The sequence below is a fragment of the Festucalex cinctus genome, chromosome 2, assembly GCF_051991245.1.
Source record: "Festucalex cinctus isolate MCC-2025b chromosome 2, RoL_Fcin_1.0, whole genome shotgun sequence".
NCBI lineage: Eukaryota > Metazoa > Chordata > Actinopteri > Syngnathiformes > Syngnathidae > Festucalex > Festucalex cinctus.
In genome coordinates, this window is record NC_135412.1 from 1,842,637 (window position 1) to 1,863,220 (window position 20,584).

At 38.3% G+C, this 20,584-nt stretch overlaps 1 protein-coding gene across 4 annotated transcripts in view; it reads right to left on the reverse strand.

The window, feature by feature from the left end:
- The window catches only part of fgd (faciogenital dysplasia), a 76,624-nt gene that overhangs the window by 7,152 nt on the left and 48,888 nt on the right, over positions 1–20,584 (reverse strand). For all 4 annotated transcript variants that reach the window (XM_077512063.1, XM_077512062.1, XM_077512061.1 and 1 more), the window contains 12 exons: positions 17,987–18,145; positions 15,113–15,296; positions 13,103–13,712; positions 10,613–10,702; positions 6,065–6,201; positions 5,741–5,897; positions 4,740–4,878; positions 3,083–3,141; positions 2,537–2,683; positions 2,354–2,446; positions 1,433–1,512; positions 1,000–1,030 (listed from right to left, as the gene is read on the reverse strand). In XM_077512063.1, the coding sequence (XP_077368189.1) occupies positions 1,000–1,030; positions 1,433–1,512; positions 2,354–2,446; positions 2,537–2,683; positions 3,083–3,141; positions 4,740–4,878; positions 5,741–5,897; positions 6,065–6,201; positions 10,613–10,702; positions 13,103–13,712; positions 15,113–15,296; positions 17,987–18,145 (1,886 nt within the window). The remainder of the gene's footprint in view (positions 1–999; positions 1,031–1,432; positions 1,513–2,353; positions 2,447–2,536; positions 2,684–3,082; positions 3,142–4,739; positions 4,879–5,740; positions 5,898–6,064; positions 6,202–10,612; positions 10,703–13,102; positions 13,713–15,112; positions 15,297–17,986; positions 18,146–20,584) is intronic.

Here is a 20,584-nt window from a genome sequence, read left to right on the forward strand (position 1 = left end):
TTTTTTATTTATTTTTTTTAAATTTATTTAGACAGCACAGTATATTATTTTCTACCTCCAGAATGCAATGCCGTGCAGTGACTCCACTCAACTCAACTTTATTTATATAGACGGGACAGACACAGTTGGAAAGGTCTCGTCGAGACGAATCCGCGGATGCTCGTATGTCCCCGGTCGGATGTAAGGTTCGAGAGATACGGCTGCGCAAAGACCAAAAAAAATCAAAAATTAATAAACAAACCAAAAAGCACGCTGCTAAAAAAAAATAATAATAATAAAAAAAAATGCATATAACGAGGGAAACACTGCATCCCAAAAATGATTAATTAATTAATTAATTATTAATTACAAAAATAATCATGCTTCTTCAAAGTGGCGTACAGACAGTAGTTTCTAATAATGTGTGGTCTCTCAAAATGATTTGTTATCTTCTCATGTCCATCTACATGAGATAGTAACGCTCGTTTGTCTCGTCATGCATTCAAACCTGCTCCCGATCCAAAAACTTTTGCGTGTAACCGTCTTGTCGGCTTGCAAGCTTTCGCCCTCGACCCTCCTCGCAATGAGACCACCTCCTCGTCAAGCCTGCAAAACTCCTAATCAGCTTTTCTCTGAAAGCTCTAATGAGCTAAATGAGCCATTAAAGAGGGGCTTCAGCGGAGAATGGACGTCCCCGACACAATGTGGGTGGGCAGGAAATCTTTTCTAATTGCATCCTCTCATTCAGCTAAACTACCGAAAAGGGTCATCAGGACTGACCTCCAATTTCCCGGCAAAATCATTCACCAACCCCCGCCGCCCCTCACATCGAGATTGCGCAACACCGTCCACCATAATGTTGCTTTGTTTGTTTACACACAATGTTCCCATTAACTCTTTTGCCAGCGTTCCATCGAAAAAGTTTCCACCGACATATTCCAGAGGCAATATTACAGCCTCCTTTTTTTTTTTTTTTGTTTAAATAGATTGGTATCGCCCAAACTAGCATGTCATCCTTACCTGAATCCAATCTTCTTTCTCCTCAGCTGTCCTATAAGAGAGAGAGGAAAAAAACAACAACTCATCATTATATACGTGTTTTTCAGTATTGTGACAACCGCTGTTGGTTAGTGCAAGTTTGTAGGAAAGTAGCTAAATTTGTTTTTGATACTAATGATATTGGGGGTGGGACTTAATAAGTTTTTCTTCCTCCCACTCCTTTTCAGGCAAGGAAAAAAATGTTGAGAAAAATTTATTGATTGTTAATGTTGATTATTGCCTGAAATAAATGAACAAATGAAATGAAGTGTTGCATTAACGGTTTTGTCAAGCATAATCACACACAGTTACCCAAGAATGTTATTGTTTGACAACAATTAATATAGATGAAAGTAAAACTTTGGAATGCTTCTATAGTGACAGTTTAAATGTTTTTTTGTTTTTGTTTATTAACCTGGCTTGAAGTTCGAGTGAGCGTTGTTTGCCAATAATGGCAAATGTGTGAGGAAGATTCTGCTTCACGTTCTCTTGCACCTGAAGAAACAAAGAAGCATAATGATTAATTTTCATAAAACCTATGTAGGTAATGTTGCATTAAAAAAAAAAAAAAAAAAAAAATCCTGTTAACTCTTTGACCGCCAAAAAAGTTTAATAACGATTAGTAAAAATACAATATATGCCGCCATAAACGGTAAATGACGTCAACTACATTTTTTTTTCTCATCAATGGGCAGTGCAACGTCTTAAGTGCAGTGCTGCCTGGTCAATGGATTGTGGAATCAAAAACACTCACTAACTATGGCCAGCAGATGGCAGCATTGTATCTCTTTTCAATGGGCTGCTGGTGTATGAAATGACTTGGGGTGTGCCAAAAAATAGATTCATAAAAGAATTGAGATTCTCATTTATTAATCGAATCAAATCGAAATTTAATATCCAAAAATAGATTTTATATAAATAAGAAATGAAGAAGAAGGGGAAAAGGCAGTTGTAGCCCACATGCTGTTTTTGTGGAAAAAGGCACTTACAATACAAAATAAATAAATGTTTCAAAAAAAAAAAAAGACACTTTAATGTCTCTATTTGTCATTTTGTCTCGCAAAGCAGACTGGAGTCGATCATGACAATGTTGTGCATATCTGTAAATTGAAGCAGAAATCATTTGTCAATAAAACCATTTTGAATCGAAAATCGATTCTGAAAAATCGTAATCGAATCGAATCGTGAGACAGTCAAAGATTCCCAGCCCTAGAAATTGCAATGCAAAATGACGAAATCTGATGAAATAGAACGTTTTCCAGGATGCATGAAAGTTTTTTTTTTGTTTTTTTTTTTCTTTTGATAACGTGTGGCAGTAAAAGAGTTAAGAAAGTACCTCCATGCCAGCAATGTCAATTCTCTCCCTAACGCTGAACTTCTGCCCCATCAGTCTGAGTTTAGGCACACAGTAGAGCACCATGTTGTTAAACTGAAAGACAAGAAAGAAAAAAAAATCATCGTCATAACGGGGCTCTTCTCTGTGGGCATCCAATCTGTCTGTCTTGACATTTCCTCTCACCAAGTAGAGGTATCTGTCTTGTGCTGTTCCATTTTTGGCGGACATCTTCTTGATATGTCCTTCCTTGATAAGCTCATTGGCTGGGTTCACAATATCCTCCTCCCCTCCCAGCCTCTCATAAACCTCAAGCAGTTTGTGCATCTTCTCCTGGAAAACATAAAACAAGCACCAACGCGAATGAGATCCACACCACCGGAGGGCGCTGTTTTGCCACAACAGTCATCCATAGCTTGACCGGGTCAGGCAGGGAGCAGATATTACATTTCTTTATCGATCATTAGAGCACATTTGGAGGTTTCGGGGAAGTAAGAAACACAAGTGGGACCGAGGAAAGTGATGCAGGGGATGGGTGTTACAGAACGCCCCGTCAGACATATCCGCAAGCGGTGAAACATGAGGCAGGAAACGGCAACTTCCTGTCTGAAGCGACTCACTCCCTCAGACCAACACTTGCAGCAAGAGTTCAGCATCGGCGATGCGTCAGCTCATGTGAGGGTTCTCGGCACAGAGTTCAGTCAGACGGTGACAGATTTTGTTGAGTCTCACCATTTTCTTGATTGCTGCGTTGGAGTGATTAGCTGCAGTAGATATTAACTCCAGTGCCTCTGTAGAAATAACGGAAATAATACTGTATGTTAGCATCAAATCAAAATACACAGAGTATAATGCTGTTAATGTTCCATTTGTGGAATATGAGTTATGAAGCAAAACCCAGCCGTTTAGATCCATCTCAGGGGGTGGCCATTTTGCCACTTGCTGTCGACTGAAGATGACATCACAGACCAATCAAAGCTCACCTGTTTTCTGAAGCCGGGCTGTGATTGGTTGCCACCTGAGACCTGAGCAACTGTGATGTCATTTTCACTCGACAGCAAGTGGCAAAATGGCCGGCATTGATAAAAATTGAGGCATTTTGTTGCTTTACTCATATTCCACAAAAAAAAAAACACAATGTTAACTAAAATGCCGTATTTGGACTAGTGGAGCTGCATAGAACATGTCTAGAAATGTAAAAATATTTTTTTGGGTTGACTTCCCCTTTAATTCGTTATGACGAAAGGACTCAAAGAAACTTTAACTTAAAACATATCCAACAAAACATAACACTTCGGAACCATTAACTCATTCACTCCCAGCCATTTTCACTGAAGCAACCTCGTTCCCTGTTTTACTGGATTTGGACTGATTTTTGCAAGGGCCACAGAATATTGTGTTGTACTGCTATAAAAACATGGAACCTACCAAAAGAAAGTTTAGAGGAAAAAAAAATAAAATAAAAAATCGTAGTTGATGTCATTTAACATTTATGGCAGCATACATCATGATTTTACTGATCGTTATTAATTAAACGTTTTTGGCGGTTAACAAGAATGCTATATTTCAACTAGCATAGACCATATTATTATCAAGAAATTTGAACGTGGTCACTCTTAATTCATTTACTCCCAATAACGTATAAATACGTTTTTTTAATGTTCTAAGTGTCCCAAAGACGTATTTATACGTTTTTTTGTTTTTTTTGTTTTTTTTTATGCTAGAGCATACAGAAGGCTTTGATGCAGCCTCTCAACTGCAAAGAACGGTTGCAGAAATTGTAGTTATTACACAAACGGCCAGCAGATGGCAGCAGAGCAAAGGAGATCAACCAGGGCCATCGAGAAAAAAAGCTCAATTACTTACAATTTTAAATATATTTGTGAAAACTGAGGAAACTTGGCTCACTTCTAATGCTAATTGCTGCAAAACGGAAACAGATAGAAACGTACTTTTCTTTTTCCTGATGAAAGAAGAGACTTGAATCTTTCTTTTGATAGATTCCATGCTTTTATAGCAATAGAACACAATATTCTGTGGGCCTTGCAAAATCAGTCAAAATCCAGTAAAACAGTCGGGAGCGAACGGGATTGCGAAATGTGAAAATGGCGGCGAGTGAATGAGTTAATTGTGTGAGAAAGCCGGTTGAAAGTTGCAAACAACACCACTGTGATAAACTACCGTGGAATGTGAAGTGGATGAGTGAAATTCTATAAACTAAACAAAAGGATTGCATTTACGCCTTTCGTAATTGGACGATGGAGCATATCAAGTATGATCTGACCTTTCCAGCCCCAAAGTGCTACTACGCCCAATCTCATAGAAACACTCGCGACAATGCGTTCATGTGACAGTGTCGAGTCGAGGGCAGACGGAATCTTGGTCTCACTTTCTGCATCCTTTCGGTCGAGAGCGTCATCGGGCAGTTTCTTCAGGTAGTCCTTGAGCAAGAGCTCGTAGCGGGGAATCCTCTGGACGGGCTCCAGCATGTGGTGCTGCAACGTCAAGTTGCCGCAGACGTCCTGTTTCTGAGCGTTCGGCCGTGACAAACAAAACAGAAACAAAACATTCAACAGACCTGCAGAATGTTCACGCCTCAAGAAGAGCTCAGTTTTTAGTGACACCGATAAAGGTAGCGATTTATTTTTATATTTTAGTTGTACTGGTGTTGATGTGTACGAAATTAAACTAAATTTTGTAACAGTGTCATTTCTTTCTCTAATTAAGTGTACAGGTAGTGTAAATATAACAGCGAGCATTAATTACAAATGACTGAGATTCCGAGACATGACCACGTTCCTGTAAACTGGGACATGAGGGAGTGAAAGGAAATTGTTACAATAAAAGAAATCTAAAAAAAGAAAAAAAAGAGGGAGTAAAAGGAAAATGTCACAATAAAAGAAATCTTAAAAAAAAGGAGTGAAATGAAAATGTTACAATCTAAAAAAAAAAAAAAAAAAGAGGGAGTGAAAGGAAAATGTTACAATAAAAGAAATCTAAAAAAAAAAAAGAGTGAAAGGAAAATGTTACAATAAAAGAAATCTGAAAAAAAGGAGTGAAATGAAAATGTTACAATAAAAAAAAAAAGAGGGAGTGAAAGGAAAATGTTACAATAAAAGAAATCTAAAAAAAAAAAAAAAAGAGGGAGTGAAAGGAAAATGTTACAATAAAAGAAATCTTAAAAAAAAAAAAAAAAGAGGGAGTGAAAGGAAAATGTTACAATAAAAGAAATCTAAAAAAAATAAAAAGAGGGAGTGAAAGGAAAATGTTACAATAAAAGAAATCTTAAAAAAAAAAAAAAAGAATGACTTTTTAGTTTGAAATTAACAGTAAAGTGACATGAAAAAATGGCACCATACCCAGCCAAAAAAAACACACACACACACGCACCTGAATATTTTGGACGACGCTCTTGAACTGTGAAGATCGTTGCGTCCACGTGTTGACCAAGTCCATCGCTCGGTCAAAGTTTTTCACATACTCTCCATACATCTTCATGAAAGGTGCCAATTTCTGGAGGATGTCCCCAATACGAGGGTTGGAATTCCTGCGGGAGAAAAAAGCATTTAAAGGTTGATTAAAACCACCTGAGGAGTCCAGGGTGTATGTCTCCTGATTTTCTGCTAAAGCCCGCAGAGTCCAATACGAAAACTAAACATCCTGACTGCTAACTGAGCACCAGAGTCGTCTGCGGAACAGCGCATCCTTCCTCACCATTCTCCAGTGATGCGCGTCTTGAGCTCTGGAAGCAGGAACTTGTCGTGGAAGCAGTAGATGGAGGAGATGTTGGAGAAGATCCCTGTAATGACGTCCTGAGGGATTCCGGCTTCTGTGAGCTTAGTGCAAAATACCTGCAAGAGAGAACATATGCGCAAGTGTCAAAAACAAATGAGGGGGGGGGGACATACCCCAAAAACGTTTTCCTCAATTCCATTAATTAATGGCCGGAGACATTTTACAGCAGGATGTAAATGTCTCTGATCATAAAATATAATAATGTAAACATTTGTGCAGCAAAGTTTATATGAGCTGCATAAAATCCTTCAAACCTGATTGGTTCACCAATATTATAGATAAAAAAAAAAAAAAAATGAAGATGAGTTATGGTTGCTATGTCAAGTCAGTGCCTTACAGTATTTTAATCTAACCTATAAATGGTGCAAAATTAAAATAAGAAAACGTTTAAAAAACATTATATAGTGCTGTCAAAGTTAAAGCAGTAACTAATTAATTAACCACAAAAAATTATCACATTAATAATCGCATTACCACAGATTAACTCATTGACCGCCAAAAACGTTTAATGACGTATGCTAAAATCCTAATGAGTGCCGCCATAAACGTTAATTGACGTTTACTAAGTTTTTTTTTTTTTTTCTCAATCAATGGGTACTGCAAGGTCTAAGTGGAGCGCTGCCTGGTCAATGGGTTGTGGAATCAAAAACACCCACTAACTATGGCCACAGATGGCAGCATTGTATATCTTTTCAAGGCGTATGAATTACAATGAAATATGACAAATCTGATGAAGTAGAACATTTATCAACGATGACGTGAATGATCAAAGTCTTTGAGTGTCACTAAACTAAACAAAAAATACAGTTTTAGTGTCAAAGTCACTGTTGTGCAAAAAAAAATTTCTCCATTTTGTTTTTCTATTTTCGCTTATGTCACTCAAATGACCCATTTTCAAATGGTGATTACTAAAGAACGGAATAATGTAGAAACGCATTTTTTTTTTTATGTTTATGTAGTCGTAGTGCACAATATTTTGTTGCCTTGAAAGATGAGTGAAAATGCTCGAAATCAGCTGGCACTGTCGGGGTTGTTTTTTGGATAACGTTTGGCAGTCAAAGAGTTAATCACACTATTAATTTTGACCGCAGATGATCCTTTTTTAGCCGACAGTGGATGGTTACGTTAAAGGTAGCTGTTGGAGTTTGAGCAATAAACATAACTACATGCATTAAAGTAAAGCATTTAATAAACGTTTACATATGCCGTAGGTCATTTTTTTCTCCCCATTTTAAATTATGCAAATAATTAATTGATTAGAAAAAGCAGGACGAGCGTGTGCAGTGGATATAAATTTTTGAAGACGTCCTCATAAATTAAATTAAATGTCGAAAACATGAACACATAACAGGTGAGCTTCAAATTTAGCGGGCAAAATATGTTGGGGAAAAAAAGCTTTTTTAGGTCAGTGATTAATCATGATTAATCAAATTTCTACGATGTGATTACTCTGATTTAAAAATGTAATCGTTTGACAGCTCTAATATGTTGCTGCAATCGGGCTAAGATTTGGAATTTGTCTGCTGTTAATTAATTACATGCGGAACCTTTTGTTACTGTAGCCAGAGGCAAAGTCATGGATGGGCACAAACATTTCCATGGAAATCAATCAATGTCACATGACACCAAGAGGAGACGAACTATTTGATGTGAGGTGAAAGCGCCGCAAAAGCTCATCAAAAAACGGCAAAAACATGCAAACGTGTTCAGTGGGGAAAACAGACTTAAGTGGAAACGCTTGCTTGGGATAAATGTAGTGAAAAGTTCATTTGCAGCTAAATCAGGGGTGTCCAAACTACGGCCCGGGGGCCATTTGCGGCCCGCCGTCCATTTTTCAGTGGCCCGCAACATATGCTAAAACATGACGTTTGACTCGGTTCAAATAAAATAAAAACAAAAATGTTTGGAGATGGTCAAAGTAAGAAGGGAAGGTGTCGAAAAACACAAGTGCTATTAAAGGTTATTTTAGCTAACTAAACTAACGAAAAAAATAAAATTCAAAAAACAATTTCGTTTATGAAATAAAATAAAAACGAAGATGCTTTTGAAAAAAAGAAAACTGAAACTACATTTTATGTTTACAAAACTAACTAAAATAAAAATAACTATAATTACAGCAAAATTGTCCTTCGTTTTAGTCTTTGGTAATTAATTTAAAGCCTTTGGGGATGATTTTAAATGTGATTTTTAGTAGATTTATTTTGATATAAACCGGAATAATGACGTCACGCCCATGGTGTTTTTTAAATATTGTGCACAAGTAATACACATAAAAAAAACTTAAACTAAAACTAAGCATTTATTAAAGAACTAAAACTAATACGAAAACTAACAGAACCACCCTGAAAACCAATTAAAACTAACTAAATTTAAAAAAACAAAACTCAAAACAAAATAAAAACTCAAATGAAAAAATCCAAAACTATAATAACCCTACTGCCATATTACAAATAAATTGGTTTATATACTGAAGCATTTTTCTAAATATGCAAAAGCACAAATAAATTATTTGTGCAATTTTTATGACGAAACACAATTTCTCTTCATAAGATTATGTGGCCCCTAAGGTTTTGTAACCACGCAGGAGGGGTCTTGTTGGTGCTGGACTTCACTTTGATGGATTGGATGTACTGGCTTCTATTGATCTCACTCTGCCTTATCGATCCTTCCCTCCTTCCTCTCTTTAGTTTTTCCTCTGGGCTCTTGAGATCTCGCTAAATTTGCTGGAATTTAGAGGCTTCCGGGGTTGGCGTAAGACTTTGATTTTGTAATCATGGGGAAGGCAGGAAGTGTTTGGTCGGTGCTGGATGTCACTTTGATTTACCTTTCTTTTCTCTTTATTTCTTTTTTTTTCTGACCTTTTCTCTGGTCTCCTGACCATTTAAATCTCACGACTCTGGCAAGATTCTGAAGTACCTGGTTAAGGCGAAGGGTAATGGGATATTTATAAGGTTTTAGGTGAATGAATGAGTATAAATTTATACGTATTTGCACGCACGCACACGCACGCACGCAAACGCACGCAAACGCACGCAAACGCACGCACGCACAAAAAAAAAAAAAAAAAAAAAAAAAAGATTATGTGGCCCTTGCGTCCTTCGGATTTTCTGTATGTGGCCCTCAAATGAAAACGTTTGGACAACACTGATCTAAATGAACCCTTTAGCAAAAAAAAAAAAAAAAAAGTCTCTTACATTTGTCAAAACATTGTTAATAAAATGGTAACCAGTGTTTTGCACACAAACGAGTCACATCTTAACATAGACGCCATCTAAAACTTGTTTTCACGAGCTTTCCAATTACCAACCCTGCTAAGATTTGGGAGACACACACCATTAATCCATCATTAATCCTTAAAACTCATTTAGGCAAGGCAAGGCAAGGCAAGGCAAGTTTATTTGTATAGCACATTTCATACACAAGGCAACTCAATGTGCTTTACACAAGGAAAGACAACACATAAGCATGAAGAAACAGTAAACATTCAGAGGAAAAAAATAAATAAATAAAAATAGGTTACAAAATTTACTAAAAAACAAAAAACAAAAAAAACAAAACAAAAAAAACCATACAATAACAATCTTAAAACATTATTCAACAAACTTTAAAACATTTAACATAAAAAAGTTTAAAATAATATTTACAATGTTTTACTCCCAATAACGTATAAATAAGTTTTTTTTAAATGGTCTAAGTGTCCCAAAGACGTATTTATACGTTTTTTTGTGTGTGTTTTTAATGCTAGAGCTTTGATGCAGCCTCTCAACTGCAAAGAACGGTTGCAGAAATTGTAGTAATTACATAAACGGCCAGCAGGTGGCAGCAGAGCAAAGGAGATCAACCAGGGCCATGTCGAAAAAAAGCTCAATTACTTACAATTTCGAATAGATTTTTGAAAACTGATGAAACTTAGCTCTCTTCTAATGATAATTGCTGCAAAACGGCAACAGATAGAAACACGTTTTTTTTTCCTGATGAAAGAAGAGACTTTAATCTTTCATTTGATGGGTTCCATGCTTTGATAGCAATAGAACACAATATTCTGTGGGCCTTGCAAAATCAGTCCAAATTCAGTAAAACAGCCGGGAGCGAACGGGACTGCTTCTGTGAAAACGGCGGCGAGTGAATGAGTTAAAGGGATTTACACATATTTGCACATGTGCCATTCTGCAGATGTCCAGAGGTGTAAACTCTGCTTTGAGGTAACCAAATAGCATGTAGCATAAATCTCACGCATGTTAACACGGATTCGCCGTCTCCCACAACCGTGCTTACGCGGATTAATTCGGACCGCAAGGGAAACGCCGGTGACCCTCCGGGATCACGGAACACTTATTTAATCCGGCTAAGCCCTGATCTCAATCACTAAAACCGCTGGCAACACTCAGGATATTGAAATTTGGACCAGAGGCAGGCGGACCGATGACGAAAGCGCCATTTGGGAGAAGCCGATTTCCGTCAGGTTACCTGGTCGAGGAGGTTGAGCCTCTTGACGTAGGCCTCTTCAGTGTGGAGAAGTTCTTTGGCAATGTTCAGCAACCTGTGCACCTCCGAGCACTGATGGGGACACATCACACACACACGCACGCGGCAAGGATTACAACAAACCTCCAAACATCGCGTACAGAAACGTTTCAGCCGTTGACCTCCTGCGATATCCTTTGACCTTCAGAGCAGCTTCATTTGCGCAGCTACCCGAGTGAAAATGTTCCCTCTCCCCTAAAAGCTCAAATTGAATGTGAACACAAAGTCTAATCTTCAAACCTTGAGTCGCTTCGCTAACAGCTGCGGGAACAACACGTTTCTTGTTTTTCTTATTTGCAGTATTTCTATTACTTAAAAAAAATCTCACATTGTGAAAAAGTCAATTCTGTTTTTCCCCTATGCCGTTTTGCAAAGTGCATCACTCACCAAACCCACATCCTCTAAAACGGAGTCTCAAAATGCAAAGTTGTCATGATATCCTTCACCAAAAACAAGTATATTTAAGTATGCTTGTGTTTACTTTTAACTCATTTGCTGCCAATAACGTGTAAATACGGTTTTTTAATGTTGTAAGTGTCCCAAAGACATATTTATACGTTTGTTTTTTTGTTTTTTATGCTAGAGCATACAGAAGGCTTTGATGCAGCCTCTCAACTGTAAAGAACGGTTGCAGAAATGGTAGCTATTACACAAACGGCCAGCAGGTGGCAGCAGAGCAAAGGAGATCAACCAGGGCCATGTAGAAAAAAAGCTCAATTACTTACAATTTTAAATAGATTTGTGAAAACTGATGAAACTTAGCTCTCTTCTAATGCTAATTGCTGCAAAACGGAAACAGATAGAAACAGACTTTTTTTTCCTGATGAAAGAAGAGACTTTAATCTTTCTTTTGGTAGGTTCCATGCTCAAAATCCAGTAAAACAGCCGGGAGCGAACGGGATTGCGAAATGTGAAAATGGCGGCGAGTGAATGAGTTAAACTCAAAGTTTACATACTGTAATATACACTTAGAATGTACTTTTACTTTTTAAAATCTATCACCTAATTTACAGGTTAAATTTATTTATAAAGCCCTCATCACTATGTGGCTGGATAATTGGACAAAAATAAAGGGATTAGCCTCTGCTGCCTTTAAGTGGCAAATTATTAGCGCCGCGGCACATACAGTCGAGGGATGTGCATGGGCGGTGCCGTCGCCGATCAATAGCGGAGCTGAAGGACAAGAGAAAAGCGAAACTAGCTTAAATGTGGGCAGTCTTTCATCCAACGCGAGCTCCTGTTACCGCTCTCGGGCAGGTATTTGTCTCTTTATGGAACTGCAGAGCCGCTTTTAGAGTCAAGTCGATCACTTGTGGCCACCAGTGTGAGGTCGTCACAGCGTATAACGTTTCATCAAGAGGATTCTTTGAAGGGCTTCAACCAGGCTGAGATAATAATAGAAGAGCGGCTGCTTTTGCCCCCTCTCAGGATGATTCAAATGTGGCGTGAAAATTGGGATGAACTGATGTTTATGTAAGTGAAGTAGGAATGCACGATAATGTTATTTTCAACCGATACCGATAAAGCAATCTTTTACAAAGTGCCGAATGCCGATGTCGATAACCGATAAGTAAGCCGATAAGTGTTTGCAAAATTAATTTGAATACAATTGAAATCAAATTTCTTTATTATCTTGTTTATCTGTATGATGTCAAATTGGTCGATAATTGCTGATAATTTTTGGCAAATTTCTTTATTATCTGGTTTATCTGTATGATGTCAAATTAGTCGATAATTGCAGATAACTTTTGGCAAATTTCTTTATGATCTGGTTTATCTGGATGAAATCAAATTGGTCGATAATTTTTGGCAAATGTCTTTATCTGGTTTATCGGTATGAAATCAAATTGGTCGATAATTGCCGACATTTTTTGGCAAATTTCTTTATTATCTGGTTTATCTGCATGATGTCAAATTGGTCGATAAGTGCCGATAATTATCGGCAAATTTCTTTATTATCTGGTTTATCTGTATAATGTCAAATTGGTTGATAACTGCCGATAATTTTCGGCAAATTTCTTTATTATCTGGTTTATCTGTATGAAATCAAATTGGTCGATAATTGCCGATATTTTTCGGCAAATTTCTTTATTATCTGGTTTATCTGTATGATGTCAAATTGGTCGATAATCGCCGATAATTATCGGCCGGTTTCTCTATTATCTGGTTTATCTGTTTGAAATCAAATTGGTCGATAATTGCCGATAATTATCGGCCACCGATATTATCGTGCATCCCTAAAGTGAAGTGCCTCATTCACATAATGATGACACAGGATTTTATAAAACCGTTGCAAAAACATGACACAGCATCAGGAGTAAACAATCTTGCTGAATGTGACGTTGGGAGATTGAACATGAAACGTGACGGACTGTTACGATTTCTCAATTTACGTGCTAATGAGACGGAAGCGTGCTTACTGCAGGTACTCACTTTTTGTGCCTCTGTGTGCGCGTCCGTCAGATACCCGGTTTGCGTGTCCGTCAGAGAGTTGATCTCTCCACCGCTCCCCTCATCCAAGTCACTGTCCTCGTCCTGAGTCGAATCCCGCTTGTTGCTAAGGGCAACGCAACAAGACACGCTCTCCGTTTCCGTGACGCTGTCGTAACGATCCTCCTCGTCAATGGCGTCCTCGTTGGGGAAGGCCTCGCCTTCGGCGGCGCACGACGGACTGTCGATGCCGCTGTCCCGGTTCGGGATCTTCGTCTGCTCCGAGGAGTCCGGATTGTCGAGAAAATCGTGGGAGGAGCCCTCGTCCCGCTCCCCGTCGTCGAGGCAACCGTCGCCGTGGGTTATGTCCACCTCCACGTCCAACGGCGTGTCGTCGGAGCCGTCCAGGTGCATGGACGCCAGACGGGACAGCTCGGCCGCGTCGTCGGTTCCTTCGGAGGCGCAGCAGGGCGCGAGTTTGCTCGAAGCGGAGGAGTCTCCGGCGGTCTTCGCTGCGGTGCCCTGGTCGCAGGAGGACGCGATGGCACTCGCAGTGTCCATTCTAAGACACAGGTGCAGCTGGGAGCGGGGGAGCGCCCCCAAGATGGGGACCCTGGCAAGAAAGGAAGGGACGACATGTAAAGCACAGCGACGATGAAAAAAAAAAAAATGGAGGTGCTAGGGGTGTGAATTGCCTCGTACCTGACGATTCGATCCGTATCACGATTCATAGGTCACAATTCGATTCCGATTAATCCCGATATGAATTTACAAGTCGATTGTTACGATTTTTTTTTACTCAATTTAGAAAATACCATTCACTAAACTTGTACATTCACACTGTAAGATTTGTATGAAAATGTATTATTTATTGATCACAAACTTCAGTGTTATAACTGTGAGCCACTGCATTTAACTCTTTGACTGCCAAAAACGTTTAATAACGATTAGTAAAATCACGATGTATTTCGCCATAAACGTGAAATGAAGTCATCTACGTTTTTTTTGTTTTTTTCCGACAATGGACGGAGCAACGTCTAAGTGCAGCGCTGCCTGGTCAATGGGTTGTGGAATCAAAAACACCATCTAACTATGGCCAGCAGATGGCAGCATTGTGTCTCTTTTCAATGGGCTGCTGGTGTATGGAATTACAATGAAATGTGACGGAATCTGATGGAATCTGATGAATGCTCGTAATCGGCGAAATGGCACTGTGGTTTTTTTTTTTTTTTTCCCCCCCTTTTCAACACGTGTGGCAGTAAAAGAGTTAACATACAGGTTGTAACCTTTTTCATGTTAGAACAGCATTGAAATAAAATATTAAGGCTTAATGTTCCATTAATATAACATTCTTCCATGCTTAACTCATTCACTCGCCGCCATTTTGACAGAAGCAGTCCCGTTCGCCCCCGGCTGTTTTACTGGATTTTGACTGATTTTGCAAGGCCCACAGAATATTGTGCTCTATTGCTATTAAAAAAAACGGAACCTACCAAAAGAAAGATTAAAGTCTCTTCTTTCATCAGGAAAAAAAGTATGTTTCTATCTGTTTCCGTTTTGCAGCAATTAGCATTAGAAGAGAGCTAAGTTTCATCAGTTTTAAGTAATTGAGCTTTTTTTTCTACATGGCCCTGGTTGCTCTCCTTTGCTCTACTGCCACCTGCTGGCCGTTTGTGTAATAACTACCATTTCTGCAACCGTTCTTTGCGGTTGAGAGGTTGCATCAAAACCTTCTGTATGCTCTAGCATAAAAACAAAAAAAATGTATAAATACGTCTTTGGGACACAGAGCATTAAAAAACGTATTTATACGTTATTGGGAGTAAATGAGTTAAGGTGTGAAAGTTAGACGTTTTGTTGAATATTTTGTCATCAAAAATGGATGTTAAAAAAATCGATTCGGCTGCCTATTGAATCGATTCGAGAATTGCGTACTGTAGTATCGCGATACATTGCAGAATAATTTTTTTTTTAACACCCCTCATTTGAAGACATCCCGACAAATATCCTCACCTGGAATTTTCAAACTTCTCGATGAGCAGACCCACTTTCTGGATTTCCCTCTGTGGCTGCGCTCCCGCAGCAAAGGGTTTGGGTTTGGGCGGCGGCGCCGGGAGAGGCCTGCAGGGCGCCGGCGGGATCCTCTTGGGTTTCTTGTCTTGGCCGAGAGCGAGCAGGTGCGCCGGTTTAGGGGGCACTTAAGAGGAGCACGTCCGGAAAAAGTGAGAAAAGCAGAACGAGAGACAAACGTGTCATCAGTCGTCTATCATGTAAAAAAAAAAATCCTCCATGGTTGTTTCTGAGAATTGAGCCTGCCTGGTCCTATCTTAATAACAAAAACAGCAAATAGTAATCAAAAATAGCAGTGCTGAACTACTTCTTCAGCGTTCTGACGACTTCCTTGTTTCAAACAGGATACTGAGACGTGCGTGCACGTGAGCCGCAACAGTTCCTGTATATTTAGAAAAGATGCGCAGACACACAGAGTGGATTATCGTAAGCATGCACGCAGCGCTCATGCTTCCCCGCTCGCCGTCATTTGACAAGTGTTCATATTTTCATAAATGGCAGGCTGACATGTTGATGCTGATAGTGAGCTTCTTCTGTGTCTTATTTATCTGTCCACGTTTCTTTACAGATAAATGGAACGTGCCTGTCAAAACAGCACAAATGAAGTCGGACAAGCCTAAAAATATGTTGGATGCCAAATATAGGAAAGTATCTAAAATTCTATTCTGTTCTTCCAAGTAAATTGAAACACTTTAATTAAATGCGTAATTTGAAACATGAACGGTTCCAGTTGCAAGCACGACAGTTGCAGTCAATAAAATACAAAATAAAACTATTTTCATATCCTGCATTTAATATAATTTGGACAATCATTTTTGTTTAAACGTATTCCCATGTTATACATCAGGGGTGTCCAAACTTTTTCACACAAACAGAAAATCAGAAGGATGCAAGGACCACATGATGTTATGAAGAGAAATTGTGTTTAGTCCTAAAAATTAGGGGTGTGAATTGCCTAGTACCTGACGATTCGATTCGTATCACGATTCACAGGTCACGATTCGATTCGATACCGATTAATCCCGATACGAATTTATAAGTCGATTGTTGGGATTTTTTTTTCATTCAAATTTAGAAAATACTAATCAGTAAGCTTGTAGAGTGTAAGATTTATATGAAAATGTATTATTTATTGATCTGAAATTTCAGTCTTATAGAGGTTGTAATCTGTTTCATGTTTGAACAGCATTAAATATTAAGGCTTAATGTTCCGTTCATATAACATTCTTCCATGCTCAAGGTGTGAATCCTAACCCGAAGTCAGACGTTTTGTTGAATATTTTTCCATTAAAAATGGAAGTTTAAAAATCGATTCACACACACACACACACACACACACACACACACACAAAAAGGCAATGATGATAAGACGTTGAATCGGTAAGACTACCGAATGAACAATTCTGAGCTCTTTTAAAAAAAAAAAAAAAAAAAAAAAAAAAAAATCGATTTTTTTTTTTATTGAATCGATTCGAGAATCGCGCGATGTAGTATCGCGATATATCGCCGAATAGATTTTTTTTTAACACCCCTACTAAAAATTGTATAAATAATTTATTTGTGCTTTAGCATATTTAGAAAAATGCTACAGTATATAAACCAATTTATTTGTAATATGGCAGTTTTGGAATTTTTCATTTTAGTTTTTATTTTGTTTTGAGTTTTGTTTTTTTAAATTTAGTTAGTTTTAATTAATAATTTATTTTTTCAGGGTGGTTCTTTTAGTTTTCGTATTAGTTTTAGTTCATTAATAAATGCTTAGTTTTAGTTGAGTTAGTTTCCGTATTAGTTTTAGTTTTTTCATGTTTATTACTTGTGCGCAATATTTAAAAAACACCGTGGGCGTGATGTCATTATTCCGGTTTATATCAAAATAAATCTACTAAAAATCCCATTTAAAATCATCCCCAAAGGCTCATGCATTAAATTAATTACCAAAGACTAAAACGAAGGACATGCTTGCTATAATTATAGTTAGTTTTATTTTAGTTAGTTTTGTAAACAACAAACTTTTTTCGTGTTTATTTTATTTCGTTAACGAAATTGTTTTTTTAATTTTAGTTTTTTCGTTAGTTTAGTTAACTAAAATAACCTTTCATAGCACCTGTGTTTTTCAACACCTTCCTTTCTTACTTTGTCCGTCTCCAAACATTTTTGTTTATTTTATTTGAACTGAGTCAAATGCCATTTTTTTTTTAGCATATGTCGCGGGCCACTGAAAAATGGACGGCGGGCCGCGAATGGCCCCCGGGCCGTAGTTTGGACACCACCTGTTATACATAAATGATTTGGATGAAATCATTTAGATTCACTTTTCTATTTTGCTCCACTGGTTGCTAATGGAGACGGAATCACAAATCCATTGTTTTCAACTTCAAACGGACACAATTGTTATATCCACCCAAAAAAAAAAAAAAAATGAGGCCAACTAACATGCCAGAAAATGGAAATAAGGGAATCTAACTGTTATTCTACTACAGCAGGAAAGCATGGATGAATATAGGCCACTTGAAATTTGAGGCAAGTTTGACTGTGATTTTCCCAAATTCCCCAAACACAACACATGTTGATAATTAGCATTCATCAAAGATGTCACAGTCGAATCTCACGGGATCCTTTGGCCTGCTTTAAAAGCAGCAGCTTGCGTGGAAGTGACCTAGTGAGCAGAGTGAGTGACGGCATGAGGCCAGTGAGCAGACACCTACGCATTTTGCTTTCCTTTTCCTTTTTTTTTTTTTTTTAAACAGAAAAGAGCTAGTCAAGACATTGCAATGGCGCCAGCAGTGGTCGCTGTGCTTCTGGCAGCGCTTTATTTACCTCGAGGTTTCTGTGCCACTGGCAGTTTGGGAGAGGCGGACTGCTGGGGCCGCGGTTTGACGGCGGGCTTCTCGTGACATGATCCTTTTTTTAGCAGCCGTGGAGAAGACGGGCAATCCGCCGACCCATACTGGTACTGGATGGGGGCGGCAGGGAGGTCTGAGGAGAACAAAACATCAACATGAAGAAAGACGAGTATGACGGGATTGATCTTAACTCTTTTACTGCCACGTTATCAAGAAAAAAACAACTTTAATATGACAAAGGCTTTGATCATTTACATCATCCTTGAAAACGTTCAATTTCATCCTGTTTCATTGTAATTTCATACGCAAAGTGCCCATTTAAAGGAGATACAGTGCTGCCATCTGCTGGTCATAGATAGTGAGTGTTTTTGATTCCACAACTCATTGACCAGGCAGCGCGTGCTGCACTTAAGACGGTGAACTGCCCATTGATAAAAAACAACACAAAACAAAACAAAAAAAAAAAAAAAACATAGTTGACATCATTTAACATTTATAGCGGCATACATCGTGATTTTACTAATCGTTATTAACTCATTTGCTCCCAATAACGTGTAAATACGTTTTTTTAATGTTCTAAGTGTCCCAAAGACGTATTTATACGTTTTTTTTGTTTTTGTTTTTTTACTTACAATTTTGAATCGATTTGTGAAAACTGATGAAACTTAGCTCTCTTCTAAATCGAATTGCTGCAAAACGGAAACAAATAGAAACATACTTTTTTTTTCCTGGTGAAAGAAGAGACTTTAATCTTTCTTTTGATAGGTTCCATGCTTTTATAGCAATAGAACACAATATTCTGTGGGCCTTGCAAAATCACTCAAAATCCAACAAAACAGCCGGGAGCGAACGAGACTGCTTCTGTGAAAATGGCGGCGCGTGAATGAGTTAAACGTTTTTAGCGGTCAAAGAGTTAACAGACCCAACACACGGCATCCGTGAACAAACGCTGCAGCTTGCGTTTGTAGGTGCGGTAGTGAAGGCGGGTGACCTTGAACTCACTGTGTTCTCGGGATTATGTCGAGTGTGTGTGTGTGGGGGGGGGGGGGGGGGGGTGCAGTCACCATATTGATCGGCCCTACCGGCCTGAGGCAGCGGACTGAACTGCAGATCGCTATCTGATTGACTACATTTAATCCTTTCGGGAATGTCCCAACTAGGCGGGCGTGAGAATGTTTGCCTGGCGTATATGCCAACTTGAAGATTCAACTCCAAAAAGGTTTGATGGGTTGCCTGCAACTTTGACATCCATAAACTGGATGACTGAGAATATTAACTCTTTGATCGCCAAAAACGTTTAATGACATATTCTAAAATCCTAATGAATGCTGCCAAAAACCTTAATTCCGTTTATTAAGTTTTTTTTCTCTCTCTCTCGCTCAATGGGTAGTGCAACGTCTTGTGCAGCGCTGCCTTGTCACTAAACAAAAAAATATTAGTGTCAAAGTCACTGTTGTGCAAAAAAATGTATCTTTTCACAAAAAGCTTGTTTTTCTCTTAATATTTTTGTATTTTCGCTTATGTCACTCAAATGACCTAATTTAAAATAGTGATTACTAAAGAACGGAATAAGGTAGAAACATACTTTTTTTTTCTCATGAAAGAATGGAATCCAATCTTTCATATGGTATCCACCATATTTATGTCGTCATACCACACAATATTCTGTTTGCCTTGAAAGATGAGTGAAAATGCTCCAAAGCGGCTTTTAATAACATTTGGCAGTCAGAGAGTTAAACATGCGTTTTTGAGAAGATGAGGCATCCAAAGGTTATTTTGCAAGTTCCACCTGTGAGTAACAGGAAATGACATTGCAATGACAGGAAGTGAAAAGTGGTCAGAAAACCCAACAACTACAAATATTTTCTGTCCCACATGATGTAATGTTTGTGTGTGTTTTTACAAAATGAACCTAATGGGGGTGGAAAATAACTAGGTCAAATTAAGAGTTCGTTGGGATCAACAGATTCTGAACGACAAAAGTACGACAAGGCTCTGCGCTGAACAGATTGAACACGTTTGGAGATGAGTGACAAACAAAATGCTTTGAATGACCTCTGATTTTTTTTTTTTTTATCGTATAGACCCCTTTGTGGCCGACGTCACGATGACGTCACGGTGTTTACCGGAGGCAAAAGCAACGTGCCGCTGCAGGGTTACTGAATCACCAATTGGTAGATTATGTTTTAATCCTTCTAGTCATAAAAATAATTGCAAAGTTTGTGCTCTTTTCCAATCTGATATTGTGTCTGTGTCACCTGTAATATCGTACTGGAACTCTCGTATAAAGAATTTATATTGGAAAAAATTTGGACCCTGCCTCAGAAATTCTTCTTGGTCAACAACGTGAAGGAAGTGTCTTTTAAAATGATTCATCGTTGATATCCTGTGAAATCATTTTTTGTTAAATTTGGTTATGATATGGATTTGAACTGCTCCAAATGTACTTATGCTCGCAAGCTTTGGCAAGACATTTGCAAATTTATTTTGGACAATATCTATTGTAATTTTGTGCTTTCTTTGTCAAATGTTTTTTTGGGGGGTTTTACAACTAATATTATTTGATTAATCT